General features: G+C 33.6%; 2 protein-coding genes across 6 annotated transcripts; one reads left to right on the top strand and one right to left on the bottom strand.

Moving 5' to 3' along the window:
* Positions 1-1,057: 1,057 nt before the first annotated feature.
* On the top strand, positions 1,058-20,337 carry tn (tripartite motif containing protein thin). 5 transcript variants are annotated; one of them, XM_015937425.3, is made up of 7 exons: positions 1,158-1,424; positions 1,528-3,852; positions 4,979-5,103; positions 16,581-16,751; positions 18,038-18,214; positions 18,294-19,318; positions 19,417-20,337. In XM_015937425.3, exons 2-7 carry the CDS (start codon positions 1,670-1,672, stop codon positions 19,534-19,536), a joined length of 3,801 nt encoding a protein of 1,266 aa, XP_015792911.2. In that variant the 5' UTR covers positions 1,158-1,424; positions 1,528-1,669; the 3' UTR covers positions 19,537-20,337. The 5 variants fall into 5 exon arrangements, 4 of the variants coding, with proteins under 4 accessions (XP_025018082.2, XP_015792911.2, XP_025018081.2 ...); XR_016199737.1 differs by having other exon boundaries at positions 1,187-1,424; positions 15,519-17,705; XM_025162313.2 differs by lacking the exon at positions 16,581-16,751 and adding an exon at positions 15,519-15,896 and having other exon boundaries at positions 1,187-1,424.
* On the bottom strand, positions 7,624-13,211 carry LOC107369468 (mitochondrial sodium/calcium exchanger protein). Its single transcript, XM_015937426.3, has 13 exons — positions 12,720-13,211; positions 12,255-12,410; positions 12,019-12,071; positions 11,084-11,244; positions 10,782-10,952; positions 10,415-10,501; positions 9,906-10,199; positions 9,396-9,610; positions 9,086-9,215; positions 8,787-8,989; positions 8,562-8,718; positions 8,302-8,369; positions 7,624-8,223 (listed from the first exon to the last, which is right to left on the bottom strand). The coding sequence occupies exons 1-13, from the start codon at positions 12,789-12,791 to the stop codon at positions 8,026-8,028; spliced, it is 1,965 nt and encodes a 654-aa protein (XP_015792912.1). The 5' UTR covers positions 12,792-13,211; the 3' UTR covers positions 7,624-8,025.
* Positions 20,338-20,928: the final 591 nt, after the last annotated feature.

Raw genomic sequence — 20,928 nt, forward strand, 5'->3', positions numbered from 1 at the left:
GAACCTTTGAAGAACCTCGAAGCATCAATATGCGTTTCAAAAGACATTGATCTGGTTGCTCAACTCAGACACATTACTATTTCCCTTTTACAGATTTCCTTACAGAATATTTCTCTTCTCAAACCTAGCAAACTAATAGGAAAAATAAATGGAAACTATCATCGTATCGAATCCTGTTGGATAGTGAAGTTAAATGTAAAAGTATTCTGACGTTAGTCAAAATATTTCAAACAATTAATTCTGAATCAAGAATCTTAACAAAATGATTCAAAGTGATCTTAAAAGCGAATTTTCGAGATCAAAACAAAAGAAACTCACAATTAAGGAAAAGCGGGTTTCCTTTCACAGTTTCTTCAACAATGTCCGACCATTCGAATAGGTGTTTAACCAAAAATATCTGGCCTTTTAAGGTCAAGAAGATAGCAAATAGCCATTTTTCTCGTTACTTCCAGTGAAGATGATCTTGATTGTTCATTTATGAGAAAGCTTTTCTTTGGCAATTTGCCATAAACTCAAGTCAACAAAGTATGAGTAGCTTCTAATTTTTAAATCTTCGCCTCCGTCTTCATCCTCTTCTCAATTTTTCGATGAACCTTATTAGGTGATCAAATGATGGAACCTTAAATCATTCATTTCAACTCTAAAAATCTGATTATTTCATAGATTTTCCATTATTATTATAAATATCAAATCTACCAATCAATGAAAATAGTAATTGATTGTGGTTATTTAAAGTTACTGTTGATCTTCAAATAAATAGTCCAAGAAACATGTAACTCTCAAACAATCGTGTGATTTAAAGAGTTGATACAAATCACTTGATTGGTAATCAATTTATCGTTTAGATACATTTATAAGTTACAATTTTGGCCAATATTTGAGGACAATCATGACGCTAAAGATGAAATGATGCTGATGATGAAGCAGCTATTAATATCTTTAAAAAAGGTTGGATGGAAGGAAAGAGAGGTAAATAAGCATAGGCTTAACGAAACAAGTGAACTCATCTCGAGAATCCCTTTGCTTTTTTTACCTCCTCACTTCTTCATCTTCATCTTTATCACCAGTAACATCATCATCTTCAATGTCTCTTCCTACAAGTCGACGAGTTTGCTCCTCTTCAATCCATAAATAAACCATCTTATTTAAATTTGATTGTTGCCATCTTTAGAGGCCAAGAAAAAGTTAACTGTATTGGCTTGCCAACACAAAAGAAGCAGCCATAAACCGTTTCTGATCTTTGCTCTGTTTAAACAGTAATCATCTATTCCGTTTATTTATTATTTGCTTTTGATTGTGGATCAGCTAATTAAATTGTCCAGTGTCAATTGTTAGGTTTAAAGTGTAACATTTTCAAGTAAACAATGAGATTTATCAAGCCACAGTTCCTGGTTCGCTGTTTGGGCTGAAACTTGTACAAATCGGTAAGTAATTGACTTTTTTAGATTATATCAAAGTAAATGACTTGATATCTGGTCATAGCTAATCTAGATTTGGTTTTTCCTTCATTTGCTGTTTCTAATTAAGCAATATTTCGCCTTAAAAGTGAAGTTTCTATTCAATGAGCCAGCTTTAGTGACTACACTTTGAACCAACTCTCTGTTTCCATCATAAATCTAGTGATTTGAATATAACTATCAAAGCTTAATTCATCTTAATCAACCTCAACATGGCTACTGCTTGGGATAAGCTGGAGCAGCTTTTAACTTGTGCAATATGTCTTGACCGGTTCCGTAACCCAAAGATGTTGCCTTGTCAACATAGTTTTTGTCAGGAACCTTGTATGGAGGGTCTTCAAGATTATGCTCGTAGACAAATCAAGTGTCCAGAATGTCGGGCTGAACACAGAATACCGTTCCAAGGGATTCAAACTTATCCCACAAATGTAACCCTTCAACGGTTCCTTGAGTTACACCAAAGTATAACTGGAGAAGAACCTGAACCGGTTCCATCCATGATGGAAAGATGTGGTGTCTGTTCAGAAAAGTCAACAGTTACTAAGTGTTCACATTGTGATAAAAAAGTATGCCCTGAGTGTAAAGAAGCCCATATTGATATACTTAAGCGAGAAATTTCTCGCATCTGCCATCAAGTTCGTCGAGCTTTGAATCGATTACAAGATGCACTATCACAGACTGAACGATCAATGGAAAGGTTGAATGTCAACTCGGTTCATATTCGAGATGAGATTGAAGAAATTGTTCGAAGATTTGTAAAAGATCTGAAAGCTCAAGAAGATAAAATGTTAAAAGATTTGGAAACTTATTCACAAGTGGAATCGAAAAATTTAGCTAAACTTAAAGATGACTTAGCCATTGAATATGATTTCCTCAAAGACAACTGTGACTCGGTGGAGAAGAATATAGTTGATCCTGAAAAGAATTGGAATGATGCAGAATTGTGTGAGGTTAAATATATTTTTGTGAAAACACTTGACTTCTTAAGAAATTTCGATGCCGATGCTGCAGATTATACTCGTGGAATGAAATTTTTACCCAGTTCTGAGCTTGATACCTTGAGACGTAATTTGGTCAATTTTGGTGAACTCAAGCTTTTGACTTCAGAAGAGGCCAATGCTAATGTACGAGCTTCATCACCGGGTTTAACCGGTGGCAGCAACTCTCTGTCTGTTCCTCAACAAAGTATGCTTATGAGAAGCCAGAGTGACCATCGATTGGCAACACAATTTGCCCGTCGTGATAGTCGAATCAGTGATCTTACCTCTCAAAGTCGCCTTAATCCTGGTTACAGTGATTCTGAAAAGGATCCAAGAGACTCGAATAGAGCAACTTCACCCAGCAACTATTCACGATCTCGTCGAGATGATGCCAGTCGTTTAGGTCGCTATGGAGCAAGTGATGATGCACGCGATTCAACCTCACGCAATAGATTCCTCCGAGAATCTGATAATTATCGGTCGGGCTGGGCTCGAACAGATGACGACTCTTTTACCTCTGGACCTCAATTTAAGTCTCGATTTATGAGGGAAAGAGGAGCCGAACTCTCTGGTTTCGATGAGTTTGATTACGATCCAAATGCTTACTTGTCTCGAAGTGTGCGCTTTGAAGAACCCACAACAGTACCAAGCTCTGTTCCAACTCCATTGGTAAAGGTGTTTGATGTTCCTGAAGCACCAAGAGGCTGTCTCAGTGGAATCGTTAAAATATCTGACACTGCTCATTACATGGAACGCTCTCATGAGAATGAGGTTCGAGCCAAGGTTGAAAAAGAGAGGAAAGAAGAAGAATCTCGAAGTCTTCCACCGCCCTCATCAATTCCCGCCTATCAATCACCTCAACGACCCAGACCACCGTCTCGTCAAGTATCAGAGGACGAAATAGAAAAGCAAAAGAAAATGAATCAAGCTTCGGCCGCATCCAGCGTCACAACCAACACCAACTCTTCATTGACTAACAACACTACATCTACATTTAACAGTAGCACCACAACTCCTTCAACCATTGGTTTAACCTCGACAACCGCTCCAGTCAACAGTTATGGTTCATCCATTACTGCTTCGAATACACAATCTTCTGATTCTATTCGACCAATTACAAGACGCATTGGTACCTTTAGAGATGATGAAGACAGTCGAAGCTCATCAACACATCGAAGTACTTCAGATAGCAACTCATCATCCACACGAAGAAGTGACACAAATGATTTGACCAGTTCTTTGGTTGATGATGCTGACGATGATCTTGGCGAGTCAAATTTATCTCGACTTGGCAGAAGACGAAGAGGATCCTTGACTGGTGAAGACTCCAAAGAATCTGTCACTTCTTCTGGTCGTTCATCTCAAGTCTCAGCTACTCCAGCTTCATCTGCATCAACGGCAACATCTGGTTTAAGGCAAGTACATTCAGAGGAGGATTCGACATCACTGTCAAAGGAGGATAGGATAGTGTCCACAGCAGGTGATACAGTTAGTAGTTACAGGCGAGGTTCTATTTCCCAATCGTCCACAGGTTCATCACTTCTTCACTCGGCCTCATCGACATCCCTTATCGGCTCATCTTACAACAATAATAGTTCAACCATCAATAGTTACAATTCAGCTCACCAACAACCATTAACAAATAGTCGAAGTTACACGTCCAACTCTCACTCTTTAGACGAAACTAGTCCTTCAAATGAGTCCAACATTCACAGTTCCTCCAACCGAACCAGAGCACCATCACCGTACGTGTCTCGGCGATCCTCTGACTTTCAAATTGATAAATCTTCGTCCCTGTCTTATTCATCTTTCCTTCGCAGTCGAAGTCCTTCAATTGATCGTGAACTTAAAATTGAATCGACACCAACCAGACCTTTATTGAGTCGAACAAGTTCATTGGAAGAAACGGCAGCCGGAACAATTGGCACAGGTGGAGGAATCGACAGTGGCATTGGTAGTTTAAGAGGAATAAATAGCATCTCTAGTGGCACTGGTGGTCGATACTCTTCCCCTTATACATCGTCTTCCACCTCTTCACCCTCTTCAACTCGTTTCACCTCTCGAATGCCTCTTCGCTTGGCTCGTAGTTCAACCATAAGCTCACTTGCCTCTGCAACTTCCTCATCATCAGCCAGTCCTAGATTATCTGATGATTATCGTTCCTATCGAAGTCGACCTTCATCTCCAGTTCGATACAACTCTTCCGCATCAACCTCACTTTCATCATTAACTTCCTCAGCATCTTCACGGCGACCATATTCATCAATTGCAGACACAAGTAAACAAGATTCTTCACCTTTTGTCATCAACCAAATAAACAACATAAACGCCTTGAAAAATGACCGCATCAACAAATCCAATTCCTCTTTTGACAGTGACTCTTCTCATCATTCCTTATCATCGTAGTTTTAATAGAACCTCATCATCATGCCAGGATCATCTAACAACATTAACCCATTTACACCACTCTCTAGTCATAATTCACTCTCAAAGGTAATCTTTTTGTCAAACTAATCTCTTTCATTCTTATTAAAACAACAGGTCAGTACGGGCGCCGTTGGCAAAGAACCTACCGATAGCCGAAGAAGAAGAAGATAGAGATCGTGATATAGCAAGAAAAAGAGGACCAAAATCATCATTAGTTAACCCTACGGCCTCATCATTAGGTAAGATTTAAATTTAAATTTTCTTATTGAGCCAAGATGACAATATTGTATCAAAAATCGAGGCTTTCAAAAAAGTCGTCTTGATATGTTTCATCTAGTGCGATGCATGAGAATTATATTGAAGATTATCTTTACTCAAAATCTTCAGCTTCTACCAGCAAAGCTTATGTCCGATCATAAATGTTGTTGTCGTTATCGTCTTCATTGTCACTGCCACTGACTTAGTACCTTCAATGAAAACCTTTGTTAACTTGTTTATGTTTAACCCAACCAATTAACTGTTTACACTAAAAATCAAAACATGGTTTGTCATTTTGTTTATTATTGTATCTCTTCTGGATTCTGAGTTTTCTTCTTGCGGTTGATTCGCAGGGGAAAACGAAATGATTCCTATTTATGGGCTTGTGATATTCGTGATCATTTACTTTTGGCTGTTTTCATAATCATTTGATCGCTTCACCGTCTCACCGTTCAACGCTTTCTCCGTCGTTTCGCTCAATCATTCATCGACACCAATAATCATCTCAAATAGTCAACCCAATGACTATCAGTGTAGGTATCAATCTCGACTCAATCCTTTCCCGACAACTTGAATGTCACCAGAAATATCTTATTGACCTCAATCTGTTTAAACCTCATCATTTCAACCAGTTGAGACATTTAGCTTTTGTATTTGTTTACAAAATTGACATTTACTTTGTCAAATTGAAGTGATTCTTGACGCCAAGTATCAGCCTTAAACTAAATTCATTTCTCAACAAGAGTCTTTGTGCTTTCCTGAAAGTAGAGCTTTTTGGTTTTTTTAAATAATCCTTTCAACTATTCTAGGATAACCTCATTGATTTCAACTGTAATAAGTTTACATTGCCAAAATTGTGGTAATATTGAGTCTTTTTTTGTGCTCATTCATAAACCTTTGATGCTTTTAAATGAACAAAATCTCAAAATTTGTCTTAATTTCAAGGTTTTTCAAGTTTCAAAGTGATTACTAATCAATAACATGTTTATGTACATTCATCCTGATTGAACTTGCAGTTATGACAGTGATCATCACTGTTCATCGCTGTTCCTATTAATATTCAACCTTCATGGGCATAAACAAGGTTTGCCAGAAAAGACTGACAAAAATTTGATTATCTCATGATTGAACCTCAATTGTGCATATCAATATCATGAAAGCTTATTTAGATCCCAAAATATTGCTTTTGTTTTTACGATACAAACATAAACACAAACAGATTTACATCGATTGCGCTCATATAAATCAATGACATTTTTCATTGCAATTGACATTTCAAATTACTGATCCTCTTCACCTTAAGTTTACTCCACAATTTTCATGAATTACAATTTCAGCTAATCTCTATCTGAATCAAAGCCAACTTAGATATTTTCCAATCTCTTGATCATATTTTTTGCTTCCAACATCAGCAATAACATGATAGTTTTGTCTTCTATCGATATATATTTTCGCTTCTGATTGTAAAAAAAGTCACATCAGCGATTTTTTGGTGCCACTGAAATTTGGTTACCAACCAAATTCAAATTTCAAAGATCAAACTTTCGACTTTCCATATATTTTTTGAACCAGAATTACTAATCCGGATTAACTAAAGGCAAGCAAATAATCAATTACCAATGATAAACAGACTGTTGATCTTGAGAGTTGCAGGGAAAAGCAAATTTCCAGACAGATTGAAAATTCCTTAATGATTGTTTAAATGTGAATCTTATATCATTTCCTCATCTTAATGTAGTTCATTCATTTTCAGTTGACCCTATCCTTTATCAACCCTTTTTCCGAACCCAAATCTAGTTTCTTTAACTTCAAATCATTTCAAGCTTAGTGATACATTCAATCGCAGTCTAAATTTAAAAATTTGGCAGACATTTTTTTTCTTCACCATCATCTTCTTGCCTCTTGAAAACACTCTCAACATGCCACCATAAATATTCTGAATAGTCTTCAATGGTTCAGGTTAAATGACTTTCCTTTTAGTTGTGGTTAACAATAAATTGGAAACTTTCTCAGCTTTTGGTAAAAAGTGTTAGTCAGTATTTCATCTCAACCCAAGTTGACTTTTTGTTGTTTAAATACAAATTTTAGGTTCACATCTATGTATCTGATTAATTTGACTATTCAACTTGCAGTTTAATCAAATTTTAATTCACGGATAAACGGTTTTATTTTTAGCAATTCATTGTATTACGATAAAAGAAACGGAAACCTTGTGTGAGAAGCTGAGGTGTAATGCCAATGAACATTGAGCAAATATGCGAAAAGTCAGCCAAAGATGCCTAACACTGTATTTACAATTAAACGTGATTCAAGTGTTTTTAGCACTTAAAGGTTATTTAGAGTCAAAATTTAGCTTATCTTGTTGAAAAAGCTGAAACATTGAATAAAAATTCTGAAGATGAAATCATGAGAATATAAATTGTTTTAAAGTGGAGGTTTCTTCCACTCGCATGAGATTGATAAATGCCATTCAACTTGGGCAAGGTTAGTTGGAATCCTGAATGATTTTCAATTTCTAAATTTTATTATGTATAAATGATTTTGTTTGCATATGATGCTAATAATTACAGAAAAATTTAACAACATTAATTGGTCAATAAGGTGAATATGATGATTTAGGATTTTAGATGAGTCCAGTTTTCCAACTGTCATATCAGGCTTGTTTGTTTGTGTCCAGGTCAACAATTCAAAATAATTATAAATATTAATGTTTACAATTTTTTTGCTTGATTCTGCGAAATATTAACGGATAAAGAAATATAATTTGCACCTAATTTACTTGTGAATTTACCCTTTCAACTCTGGCCAAGATATGATTTAGTAGATTGTTGAAAATTATTGCTGAAAAGTGAGCTCATATTTTTCATTGAATTTCACATGATGGTTGAGTTTTTGTTTTCAAGCTATTCAAATAAAGGAATTTGTACAACTTTCTTTTCAACAAGAAATACAAAGATGATTAATACAACATACAGGACCACCAAAAAGATTCCGTATGAACGAGTTGCTCGAAATTTCAATATAATGGTTACAATAATAGTTAACCAGATTGTTGCTCCGAGAGCTGCATATGTAACCACAATCAATACCGATGGTTCAAGCTTTAATGAAGAAAAACAAAAGATAATTAGTTTGTGAATAGTGAAAAATGGTGAATAATTTAGTTTTGAGAAAATTACCGGAATAACAGATGATGGGTCAGGAGCGATTTTTAATGTAGTTGGGATTCCGACACCAATTAGGAGTGCTGAATGTTGAAATAAACAAAACAAGTCAATAAATAGGAAAATTTTGCCCTTATCAGTGTTAATAGAATGTTGAGGCTACACCAATTCATTCATCAATTAATGTTTACAATGACAATTGGTGGTTTTTATTGATGAATAATTACATCCATCGTTTAAGTGGAGTAATCAAATTGGATATCAATTAAACTTACATAGTAAAGGAGCGCCAATACATGCACTAACAGCCATTCGTGGATAGCCTCGTTTAGCGATGGCAATATTAGCCACGAAATCAAGGAAACAATTTCCAACAGCCAGTAATGTCATTCCGACAGCAATCTCAGATATACCAAAAGCTACACCTAAAGTCTAAAGGAAATAAAATGGTTCAGTGAAATTGAAGTTTGCATCAAAAACACAAGACAAAAATATCTTACTCTAATAATGGAAACACATTCATTGGCAATCGTATAAATCCACGTTACTCCAACAATAAATGCTAAAACAGCTGAATAATTTTTATAATAACGAGGTGCCGTTTCAAAATGTGATTTACAAATTAAAACGACAGCAAGAAGAGCTGCGACTACAAATACCACAAAAGCAAGAGGGACATATTTACCAAGCCAAGTACCACCATCTATATTCAGCGAGACATCAGAAAGAAATACATTTTTTAATTGAATTAATGAAATAATGCTAAAGAATCGTTAAATTTGCTGGAAAAAATACTTACAGCCAAGAGCAAAAACTACAAAAAGAGGACCAGTAACGCAATGTAAAGCGCTCAATAGTTTGTTCCATTCACCTTTTTCTTCGACATCAGCCATTGGCGTTGTCAACAATAGAAATAATCTAATTGGTGACTGAATGAGAAATGATAATATTAACATTGTGTAATGATCAATTTCTGGAGTTACAATTAACATCATGACAATGATGTTTTTGACTTTTGCATGAAAATTTCTATGCTGTGATATACAAATGTAATTCAAAACATTGCGACTTTCTGATTACTATTGTGTTTTGAATAGCTTATAGATTACCTTGATTATTTCAAGAGTTCTGAAACCCCAGTTTTGTCTTTTCCATGTCATAACATCGATTGGTGTTATCCTTTCCAAGAATTCTCGTGATGCTCGACGAATTTGTAGCATTTGAGTTTGACTGATTGAAAAGATACTTGATGCCCGTGATCTACGTGCGCCTCGGTTTACATAAACATTGTCAACACTTGAAATCGTATCGTAAACCGAATTATCTGAATGAAATAAAATAAATAGACATTAATAAAGTTATTAATAAATGCGATAAATTATTACTGCAATAAAATCGTGCTGTAATAATTTATAATAAAGTGGATTGAGAAAGTCATGAGAGGTTGGAGAATTCAGAATTTGTCATCTGGATGAATCATGAAAGCTCATCTGATTTGTTATCATGAACATAAATTCTTAAGATATAATTTTAATCCTAACTTTTCCTTTTGATTGTTAGTCAGATATCCAGCTCTCAATACAGTTTCTCTTGCTAATGGAGACAAAAAGACTTTTTACCTTCAAATATTGAAACGCGACTAGGTGACTTTTTCCTCATTTGAGTTTCACCAACTGAAAGCTCACTTTTACTATCCTCATTATTGATCTTGATTATCGGGATGATGGCAGGTAAATTTGATGTTTTCAATATAGTTGGATAAGTTTCATTCCTGGGTGGCGGAGGAGGAAGAGGTTTATCACTGATCATAACAAAACCCTTCATTACAACCATATTTTCATTTGGATCAATGTCAGGAGTGATTCCTTCAAATGTGATCCCTTCTTCATCTGAATCACCGCCACCATGGCCATCTGAAGTATTTTGTCATTAACAAGAATCCATTGATGTTCAAACAATAGAGGAAAAAAAAGTTGAGGGAAATTATTAAATAAACCGTATTTTTCATTGAAATTTTTGTGTATTTTTAAAATGACATTGATTTTATCATTTTTAGCTTTTCACACTAATGATCAGTATTTTGACTGAACAAATATAAAATGTGGATTAAATATTCCTCTATACTTACGCCCGAACCCAAGACCACTCGGCGATTTATCAAATTTACCAATTATAATCACAGTTAACACGTAAACACAGTAAAGAATTAGAAGTCCTATTAAATGAAGAGGAAAAAGGTCAGACAAAATTGAAAATCAACATAAATAAACAGCGAGATATTCAATGAGTTTAAATTGAATATGAATTAGCCTGTGATCAAATTGTCTAGATCGTATTTAGATTGAACAAAAGCTGTGTATTTAACTTTCAATTGATTCAATAAGATTTTGCCTTTTATGTCAAAAAATTGGATAAATCATTGAACTAGCTTCCATAGCAATTAAACTCATTCTAATATACCTTGCTTGTCCTAAATAATCAAATAATCAACCCACCTACAGCATCATAGATGCGAACACATTTGATCCCAATGAACAGATAAAATATCCACGAGACTCCGATGAAATAAAAAATTAAATCTCGTATAAATGGTATTGCCAGCAATTTAAAAGGTTTTATCGAGAATAAAGTTCCAATGACAAAAAGTAAGACAAACATGCCACCACCTGCAAGTTTAAACAGAGAAAAATAAACAATTAGTTTCATCATTTAATTATTATTTACAATTTTTGAGTATTTGTTCATTGTTGTCAAATCTCTTTATTTACATTTCCATTCTGCCGATTCTGGTACTAACCTAAAAGATCACCAATAACTAAATCAGGTCGACCCTGTCTCATTCCCGTGATAGCAGCAAAAATATCAACCGATCCATTACCAAATGCTACTAATGTAACTCCAGCCACATCTTGAGATAGTCCCAAAATTTTGGATATCATAAACAGAGCGGGACACAAGCTGAATAAATGGAAACATATAGAAATGAAAAGTTAATTATTTGATTATAAATGTTACAAGGGATTGGGAAAATGTACTTTCAAGTGATTTAATTACTAACGAAGGGAAATTATGAAATTAATTCATAGAGGAACGGAAATTAATTCAATATTTTTGTAATAATTTACTCAATGAACTTGACCTAACTACATTATAATGAAAACTATCATCGAAAGGAATCTTCTGGAATTTTTTTCATCCACTGAATAATCCATATCGTTATAATGCTAATATTAATAATATAATTAAGACGTTCTGATTGATTTTAGTTTATTTTATTGAATGTAGATTAGATTAATTGTTTAAATGCTTTGCTTTTTCCTGCAATTGCTTTGATTTTTTTATTAGCCCTCATCTTAAGATTGTTAACAATTATAATAATTAAGTGTTAGGGTGTTGATTTTTTAGGTTAATAAATTGTTAGACCTAACAGGATGTTTTATAATTGTATGTGAGGCAGTCATTTTTTTTAACTTGTGCTTTTAATTTTTATTATTAGGACTAATTGGTAATAAATGATGAGAGATAGTTAATTAATCTGATAAGGAAAACCTTGAGAATTTTCCAAGTCTACCTGAAACTGATAATGATTACTTATTAAAATATTATATTGCAGGTTATTTTTTTTATATATTTCTGATGCTATTTTTGCTCTCCTTAGTTAATTACTTTGACTTCAGGAAAAATACAGATTAAAAAAGGGATAATCAGCGGTAAACAAATAATATAACTTACAAATCAGTGGCAGTTACAGCTAAGGCCAAAAATAGTATAAGAGCCCATGTAATCTAAAGAAAACAGAAAAGTAAAAAGTTAAGTAATAAATCCAGTAGTTGTTGATTGTCACTTAATCCATTTGATAACAGCAAACTTGATTCATGAGTGTTTCCGATATAATTAATTAGCTATCAGCAAAATTTCAACAATGATTAACTTTAGTAAACTGTCAATTTCAAGAAAAATCATCTTACACAAATAATAACTCCATAGGCAATCTTTTCAGGTTCAAAGCCACAAAATAGGAATTGATTGTAATCAATTAATGACAATGTTGTATTACAATCATGATTATTTTGAACAAAGTCGCATCTCGCTTCGTGGGTTAAATAGTCTCGAACAGCAAGGCACTTTGAGTGTTAATTTTCAACATTGAATTATGCCAAAACCGTAATGTCCACAGTGTCAGATAATTTTCATCAAGATCGTCCATTTAGGTTGTCAATGGTTTGCATAGAGACGTTGATTGGATTTTTATATTGTTGGCGTTGATGATTATTTATTTTTCCAATAGTGACGGTGTTTATATACCATAATTAAGGGGCCAAATTGTAGATTAGAATGCGTGTCAAAACAATAAAACAGCACAAGAAAAAGAAAAAGAAATAAACATTCGATTAGTGAAACAATTTAGTATAGTATGGTCACATGTAACTTACCTCTTCAATAGTTTTATTGCGGATTATGGGACTATGAAATGTTAAAAAGGTTGAGGGTGTTGTGATCCACATTTTTGTAACCCCGGTAAGGTAATTAATTTGTCACTAATAATGGTTAGCATGTATATTGAAGGTTGATTATTTAACTGTTTGACACAAGTTGATGGCTTTTTTGATTAAACAACAGTACACACTGGTGAAAGCCAACAGACAAAAAAGCTTAACACAATGAGAAACAAAAGGCGCTACCAAACGATACAGATTTTCGGTTAATAACTATTAATTTAAATATTTCCAGTAAACAACAAATAACAGCAATAAAATAGCACAATTAATGAACAATAATGTCAATAGTCTAATTAATAATGAATATTAATTAAGGGTAATGATGATGTAACAAAAAAACAATCAAAAAAAACAATACACAGATACTTATATCGGTGATAATTTATGCTGAGAAGAGACTAAAGTGAGTGTTTCCCGCAAGACGTTGGTTGAAAGTGAGAGAAAAAAAGAAAGGGGTTCAATGAAAGACAAAAGAAAGGGGTTTTTAGAGAAAGAGAAAAAAAAGATAACCAGAAGAAAGTATAAAAGAAAGGGATTACAAAATAGACAGTAAAAAAGGTACAGAAAGGTGTAGGGAAAGGTTAAGCAAGAATTAAGGATTTATGTGATTAAAAGATGTGAATAGAGACAAAGGAACTTGAATATGTCTAATTTAAATGACTGGAAAGCTGATTGAGTTTAATTGCTGAGTTTAACAATCATAGACTCATTAACCATTGCTAATTGAGATTGTTAAAGAAGAGTAAACCTCAGCTCTTTTACTCCACCTTCAATTCCTTTACACAGGAATCCCACCTCATGATGTAGATGATAATCAGGATGATTATTGTGATGATATTGATTGAAAATCAGTCTTCCCATTTCAGATCAATCAAACAGACTAAAAAATTAAACACACAAACGTCTCTGCCTTTCAATGTAATTCATTAATACATATTATAACAAGATTTAATGGTTAATTGCAATACGCTTGGCGATTGACCTTTACTACTGAAATAACAATTATGCTGATCATCACAATCATCTGAACAAACAACAATCTGATCAACATTAATTGTTTACATTTCCATACTCTTAACCAAAAAAAACCTCTTATTTTTTTATCAATGTAAGCTTCAGAATGTTACACTTTATCAAGAGTCTAATTACAATTAACCATGTTTCCGGTAAATCAAGCCATTCAAATCAATGGTAACCAATGATTGTAATAACACTATTTGTGATATCATTAATTGTAATAATCAAACACTATTCATGTAAATAACAATGATAAGGCAAAGTTGACATTGTCAACCCAATCGAGTGTACTTTTCAAATTTACATTTTCATATTTATTTCATATTTTAAGGCCTCTGATGGATTTATATTGAAATATATTTAAAAATAATCTTATTAGATGTAAATTGACTTGAAATGAGGGTCAAAATGAACGTTAATTGTTAATAAATTGTCAACCAAATATGAAACTCTTGAGCTATTTTACCAATGGCTTTTGGGTTAACTGCTGAATCAACAAGCTACCGATCAAGTTTACAATTATTATTGACTTTGTTACGTATTTGGTTAAAACGATGATTGACTTGGTTAATTGTTTGTCTCATTGTCAACTTGATCATTTTGTATTTATTTAGCAAACTTCAATCAAGGTGAAATCATCTTCTCAACCCTTTAAACTTCAGGGGTAAAAAGAGTCTTTGGTGTTCAATGAGATTCATGGAAAGCGTTGAAATCAATCTTCAATTGTGATCGACTTTTGTTTCTCAATTTTAGTTAAACTCAAACATTTCCAGGAATAAGACATTTCTTTCAAACTTTTCATGTGATGTTGATATTTATTTTACATATTATCATGATTTCACAGTCTGATACCTTAACAGTTATGCAATTCAGTGATTCCCCGAGTTAATCAATTTTAGATGTTGGCTGTAATTTAGTTTTAATTTGTCTTCTTTTTCACTGTAAATCATCTCAATTTCATTGACATAGATTATGTATTTCATTCAAAAATAGTTAAACCTTGAGATTCACTCCATTTTCATGAGCACATTCATTTACAGGTTAAGATGTAAGAATTGAGCTTTTTTTCAATGAAACTCTTCAGTGTTTAGAGTTTAATTTAACCAACGATTCATCATTGTCGGTGTTTGGTCCATTTAGTTTGTATCATTTCAAAAATAGTTTCAATCTTTTCGTCTTCTACTTCCGTATTTCATGCCTATGTAACAATCATGAATGTTAATAGTCACCAATTGCCAAAAAATGGTTCAAGGAATTGGGCCAAGAAAACAACTCATGAGATATGATCTATGTTGAAAGGTTGAGTTGTGAGTTGGTGAAGAGTTGTGATGCATTTCAATGTTTCCATGAAACTTTACTATTCATCATGAAAGATAATAATCTGTCAGGTTTACAATAATTTGAATTGTAATTTGTGATTTATTCAATGAATATTATCCATGGGAATTATGTAAATTGATAATGGAACAATATTGTTTTCAGATTTTTGTTCACTTTTTTTTTGTTTCTTTTATTTCCAATGTTGCTTTCTTGATTGTTCAATTGTCTTAAAGCTTTTTAATTGTCTTGAGGTTTTTAAGCTTTCTTCATTGTCTAAATGTCTTGATCAGTGTCTGTGAATGTCAACTATAATGCGCTTTTTGTCACTATTCATTTCATTAAAATAGATTGTTTGTGATTGAAATTAGCTAACCAAAACTAACCTTTCACTAACAGGCTCGTCCATCGGAAAGCAGACAGACAATCGAAACAAAGATGACGATTTTACTCAACCCAAGTCTAAGTTTGGCTATTCACATGGTGGTTGGGCAGTAGAGGAGTGGGATGATGATCAAGATGAAGAAGAGGAGGAAGAAGAAGAAGAAGTGGACGAAGACGAGGAAGATGGCGAAGAAGAAGCTGAAGAAGAGGAAGAATTGATAGAAGAAGATGAGCAAGAAGAAGAAGAAAATGATGAAGAAGACGAAGAAGATGCTGAAGACGCTGAAGAAGAAGAGGAAGAAGATAATGGCAATGGTAATATAAGTGCTCGGCCTAGTACACCAGAACCTTTGGTACTTGTACCCAGACGCAATTATGGACTTAATATTGGAAGTAATGTTACTAGTAGTGGACTTAGATACCACTTGAACAGAAGTGAAATAAGAATGCACAAAATGCTGCGTGAACAAGAGCAGCAAAATGTTACTCCAACTCAGCCTGAGCAATATGATAAGAGTCGAGAAAATGGTTTACCTTGTTCGGTTGCTGATCTGCTAGACCGTAGTGCTCAAGTCCGCCGAGACAGTGTTGAGTTGAGGCATAGATTTTTTGAAGTAGACAGACCTTCTAGCTCTCATGAGCATAAACCAGGGAATACTCGAGCTTCCAGTTCATCTCAGATGGGTGGACTTTCTGATCAGCAAAGTCATCATCAAAGTGAAATGCCTGGAAGCTCAAAGAGTTTCCTTGAAGAGACACCCACATCTCGGAAGCCAATATACCGTCCATCTAGATATCCTTTAGGTCGCTCTGAAGGTGGACTTGACAGCTCAACGAGAACGGGCAAATTAAACCGATCTTCAGCTAATACTGTAAATGATAAGCATGAAACTCCATCATGGTCTCGTAGTAAACCCAATAGATTATCTTCTCATGCGCGCTCTAATATTAACCCAATAACTTCCACCAGTGGCTTTGACAATCACAATTTATCAACAACAACAGTTAAACCTAAACCTTTAAAAAAATCCTCTGATCGTTCTTATTATCATTCACCTAATTATCACTCTAATCCAGTCACAGGGAGAATAATTTCACCAGCTTTAACCAGCGTAAATTCAGGGCCATTGGCTGCAAGCTCTGCTTCTGCTTCAACCGCTGCTTCAAACGCTTTATCATCAAGCTCGCATAATTATGATCTATCTAATTCCAGGCTGAGTCGAAGTAAAAGTTCCCATTTACTTGGAGGTTGGTGATACGCTTATTGCAACCCTTTTAACCTAAAAAAACTCACTTCTAACCAATTTCCAACCGCCTTATCCAGCTGATCAATCCTTACAAAAAATCCTAGGCCAATCTATTGTAAAGCAAATCTTAATTACAATCCAATCTTGGGTTTAAATTTTATAATTTCAATCATTATTATTGTATCGAAAATTGAATCACAGTATTTCCTCTTACATTGTCAATGAAAAAAAAGATAATTGTTTAGTGAACAATTAAAAGCAACATTCATTATCATTTACCAATTACATTAGTAAAATTGTTTCTTTATTTGTGTATAAATCAATTAGTTGTGTTATCATCAAATTTTTTGTGTACATTTTGCAGTAGTTGGACAAATTTTTATATTTTTTAGCACTTAATTACGCTTTTATAAGTGTGTAAACAGGTTAGATATTTAACTCGACTACTGTAATCATTTAAATTGTTTACCAGTGGAACCTTTAATTGTTCAGTTAAACATTGAAGAGGAAAAGCTGTGGCCATTTAAGCAAGCTTATTAATAAAATCTAACTTGAAAAACTCTAACTATTAATATACAATTCCAATGGCTTAATTGAAATTTCTTCTTCTTCTTCTCCATCATCATCTTTTTTCTCAAGACATCATCGCTAACCCAAAGCAAACTGCTGTTAGCAAATTGTCTACCAACTAACCTCACAATCAACCCGTTAACTTTGCAAATTGATCAAAAAATGAACCAACCTCCCAAACATCCAATGCTTTTTTCACCCAATCTTTGTGTCCATTTGAGCAGCTTCTGAATAATACTTTAAATCAATAAATTTAGCTTATCTTCAGCAGCAATTATTAACAATTAGCCATTTGAGACTTCAATTAGTCTCTTTTCGCCATATCTTCATTCGCAATCGCATCTTCATTTTGAAGATGGAAAAAGCAAGTGCTTAAAAGCATTAGGTAATGTGCATAAAAATAAATATTTTATATTAAATAGTATCTTGATTATTTTAGCAGCTTTACATGTGCCTCTCTCACCTCTTACCTGTCATGTTTGGATTTACCCTATTACAGTATTAATCTGAGCCAATTTAATTTATTACAATCTATGAATCAAATTAAATTAATGACCTTTTGAAAAAAATTGAAAAACCGCTAACAATCAGCCAGTTACAGTTTTAAATATGCAATTGATCCCCCATGTTAACTCTGTTTGTTGCTTTCTCATTCTCAACTCATCCTTTCACCCCTTTCATACCTTATTTGTTGTCTCTTTCTCTTGTCATATCCAGTCTATTCTTCAGGTCATGATGGAAGTGATGATGATGATGATACCTCTACACCATCCGCACCCACCTACCGAAGTCGCTATGCCGAAGCAAATTATGGTAAAGAAGGACGTTATCAATATCGAACCAGACAACAACCAAAAGACCGGGAAAAAAGTCCGACCCATGATGAAAACTCTGGTAAAAATCTTAATTTCATTCCTTCAAAATTTAAGAGTAGATTAAAATTATATATCTTTTTCAAATTTATTTTAAACAGGTAATACTGGAACAACAGCGTGGTCTCAATATTTAAGAAACAAATATGGATCTAGTCGTAATTCATCAGCAAGCTCTACCGGATCAGGTTCACGAGCTGCAGGATTAAGTAAAAGTAAAAGTTCACATGCAGTCTATTCGAGAAATTTATCTGATAGCTCAGATGATGAAGGTAACACTAATACCAGTGGTCCTAAAGCTCTATCAAGAAAGGGAAGTCTTGATGCAACCGAAACATCTTCATCAACCGATGGTCGACGGCCTAGTTATGGGTATAATCTTCCCCGGTCAACCTATTTACAGAAGCGACGAATGATGTTCAAAATTGGAACTCGTGGAACGGAACCAGGTTGTTTTACATGGCCTAGAGGAATTGCTTGTGGTCCTGATAATAGTATTGTTGTTGCTGATTCCTCTAATCACAGAGTTCAAGTATTTGATTCAACTGGACGATTTCTTCATGAATTTGGTTCCTATGGTTCAGCCGAAGGCGAATTTGATTGTTTAGCTGGTGTTGCTGTTAACAGAATTGGACAGTATATTGTTTCAGATCGCTATAACCATCGAGTTCAAATATTTGATCCATCAGGACGTTTCCTCAGATCTTTTGGATGTGAAGGACGAGTCGATGGACGATTCAGTTATCCTTGGGGAATCACGACAGACTCACTTGGATTCATTTATGTTTGTGACAAAGAGAATCATCGAATCCAAGTTTTTCAATCTGATGGCACTTTTGTTGGTAAATTTGGTTCCATTGGAAATCGCCCGGGTCTTTTGGAGCATCCACATTACATCGCTGTGTCAAACACTAATCGAGTTATTGTCAGCGACTCTAATAACCATCGTATTCAAATTTTTGATGTTAACGGTCGCTCACTGTCAACTTTTGGATGTGAAGGAACAGAAGAGGGACAATTTAAATTTCCTAGAGGTATTGCTGTTGATGATCAAGGTTATATTATTGTTGGTGATTCTGGTAATAACAGGATACAAATTTTCAATCCTGATGGCACTTTCCTCAAAGTGAGTCCTATTTTGAAGATTGTTCTTGATTTATTTATTGAAATATTTCAAAAGAACACATTTTTTATTAATTTTATCATATTTTTGTTGTCTCTTAGGCCTTTGGAAGCTGGGGTTCAAGTGAAGGTGAATTTAAAGGTCTTGAAGGTGTTGCTGTGTCGACAACTGGAAATATTTTGGTCTGTGATCGAGAAAACCATAGAATTCAAGTTTTTTAAATTAATCTAATATCAGCGCAGAAACCTTCAATTATGCTCAATCAATTTGATCTTTATAATTATTTATAAAAATATGTTAGTTAAATTAAATTTCTGTCCATGATGATTTGTTTTATTTGACAAATGAAACTGCGAAAGAAGCAATTGGCTAACAATATTAATTCTAGTCCTCGAATCAGTTAACAAAATTGTGATCAAATCATAGTCAGCATTCATCCTGTTTTGTTTTGGTGCTATAATTGGTGTTATTCAATGGAAACAAACTATCAATCGATATAAACAATAGGAATGTTCCCAAAATGTGTATAACGTTAATTAATAATTAATAACTTGACTTTCGATGTTTGTATTGATTGATATTTACCTAGCTTTGTTTACATGTTGACACTAATTTAGTCATTATTAGTGTTTTCATTTTATTAAATTGACAATATGATAAACAAAATGTAATGTTTAATATTCACATTTAAATTGTTGCTTTTCATTTTTCTCAATTTTCTTTCACAACTTTGATGTCTCCTCATTCCTCTTTTTGCTTTTTACCCAATTTTTGTCTTCTTCAATCAAATTGATTCAAATCCTCCTCAAAAAGTATATTTTCAAGCTAATTGTGCCTCTATTGTCAAAATCTTTGCGAATCACGAATTTAGCTTCTTCGATTTCTCATCATCCTCCAATCTGTACCATTTATCCCCACCTAAACTATTTGTAATCATAAATAGACGATTCTTGTCAATGTAATTTTGTCTAATTGTTAATAATTGGACAAAAATAAAATTCAATAAAAATTATTATGTAAATGAGATCAAATACTCTTATGGTTTCATGGATGACAAAAAAAGCTGATCATTTAACAGTATTTACTCGATGAGACTTGATTATTTTTTTGGTAAAACTCTTATTGCAAGTCTCTCATCATTGAACAACATTATTATTGCAATCCTTACTTCATTATTATGATTGTATGAAATAAATAAAATAAAAGAAACTGTTCATAAACTGACAAAAATACTTAACCCAAGATTTGTACCAACAATTTTTATGGGTAATTAATAAGTTTCAACTCGATAACTTTAACAATCAAAGAAAGCGATCAGTTTTGCAGAAATCGAAAAGTTTTATTTCCCAAATAAATACATTTTCACGTTAGCCATCAAAAGTTATGTCTTTAAAATGAGTTTAATGAAAAAATTTGCTTCCATTATGGTACTAAAGGCGATCGAAGTTTCAACTTTTGACTCGCTTTTTCTCAACAACTTTTCATCAGAAATATTTTTGCATGGTATTAATAGACTCAGATTTTATATCCTTATAAACTAACAAAGTCTAAATTTGAAAGAAATTGATTTTCATCCGTTTTTGTTCATTTCATTCATTCCCTCATTTCATTTG

Source organism: Tetranychus urticae, chromosome 3 (assembly GCF_039701765.1).
Source record: "Tetranychus urticae isolate SD_2017Ah chromosome 3, NJAU_TeUrti_SD_1.0, whole genome shotgun sequence".
Lineage (NCBI taxonomy): Eukaryota > Metazoa > Arthropoda > Arachnida > Trombidiformes > Tetranychidae > Tetranychus > Tetranychus urticae.

What these genes read in the sequence shown, in the direction of transcription:
- tn (XM_025162313.2), top strand. Translation starts at nt 1,670, where the DNA reads ATGGCTACTGCTTGGGATAAGCTGGAGCAGCTTTTAACTTGTGCAATA. An exon ending in TTATGGACTTAATATTGGAA is followed by an intron (nt 15,897 to 18,037) that starts GTAATGTTACTA and finishes TGTCATATCCAG; the next exon opens with TCTATTCTTCAGGTCATGAT. An exon ending in CTGATGGCACTTTCCTCAAA is followed by an intron (nt 19,319 to 19,416) that starts GTGAGTCCTATT and finishes GTTGTCTCTTAG; the next exon opens with GCCTTTGGAAGCTGGGGTTC.
- LOC107369468 (XM_015937426.3), bottom strand. Translation starts at nt 12,791, where the DNA reads ATGTGGATCACAACACCCTCAACCTTTTTAACATTTCATAGTCCCATA. An exon ending in CCTATGGAGTTATTATTTGT is followed by an intron (nt 12,072 to 12,254) that starts GTAAGATGATTT and finishes TGTTTTCTTTAG; the next exon opens with ATTACATGGGCTCTTATACT. An exon ending in TCGCGTTTCAATATTTGAAG is followed by an intron (nt 9,611 to 9,905) that starts GTAAAAAGTCTT and finishes TATTTCATTCAG; the next exon opens with ATAATTCGGTTTACGATACG.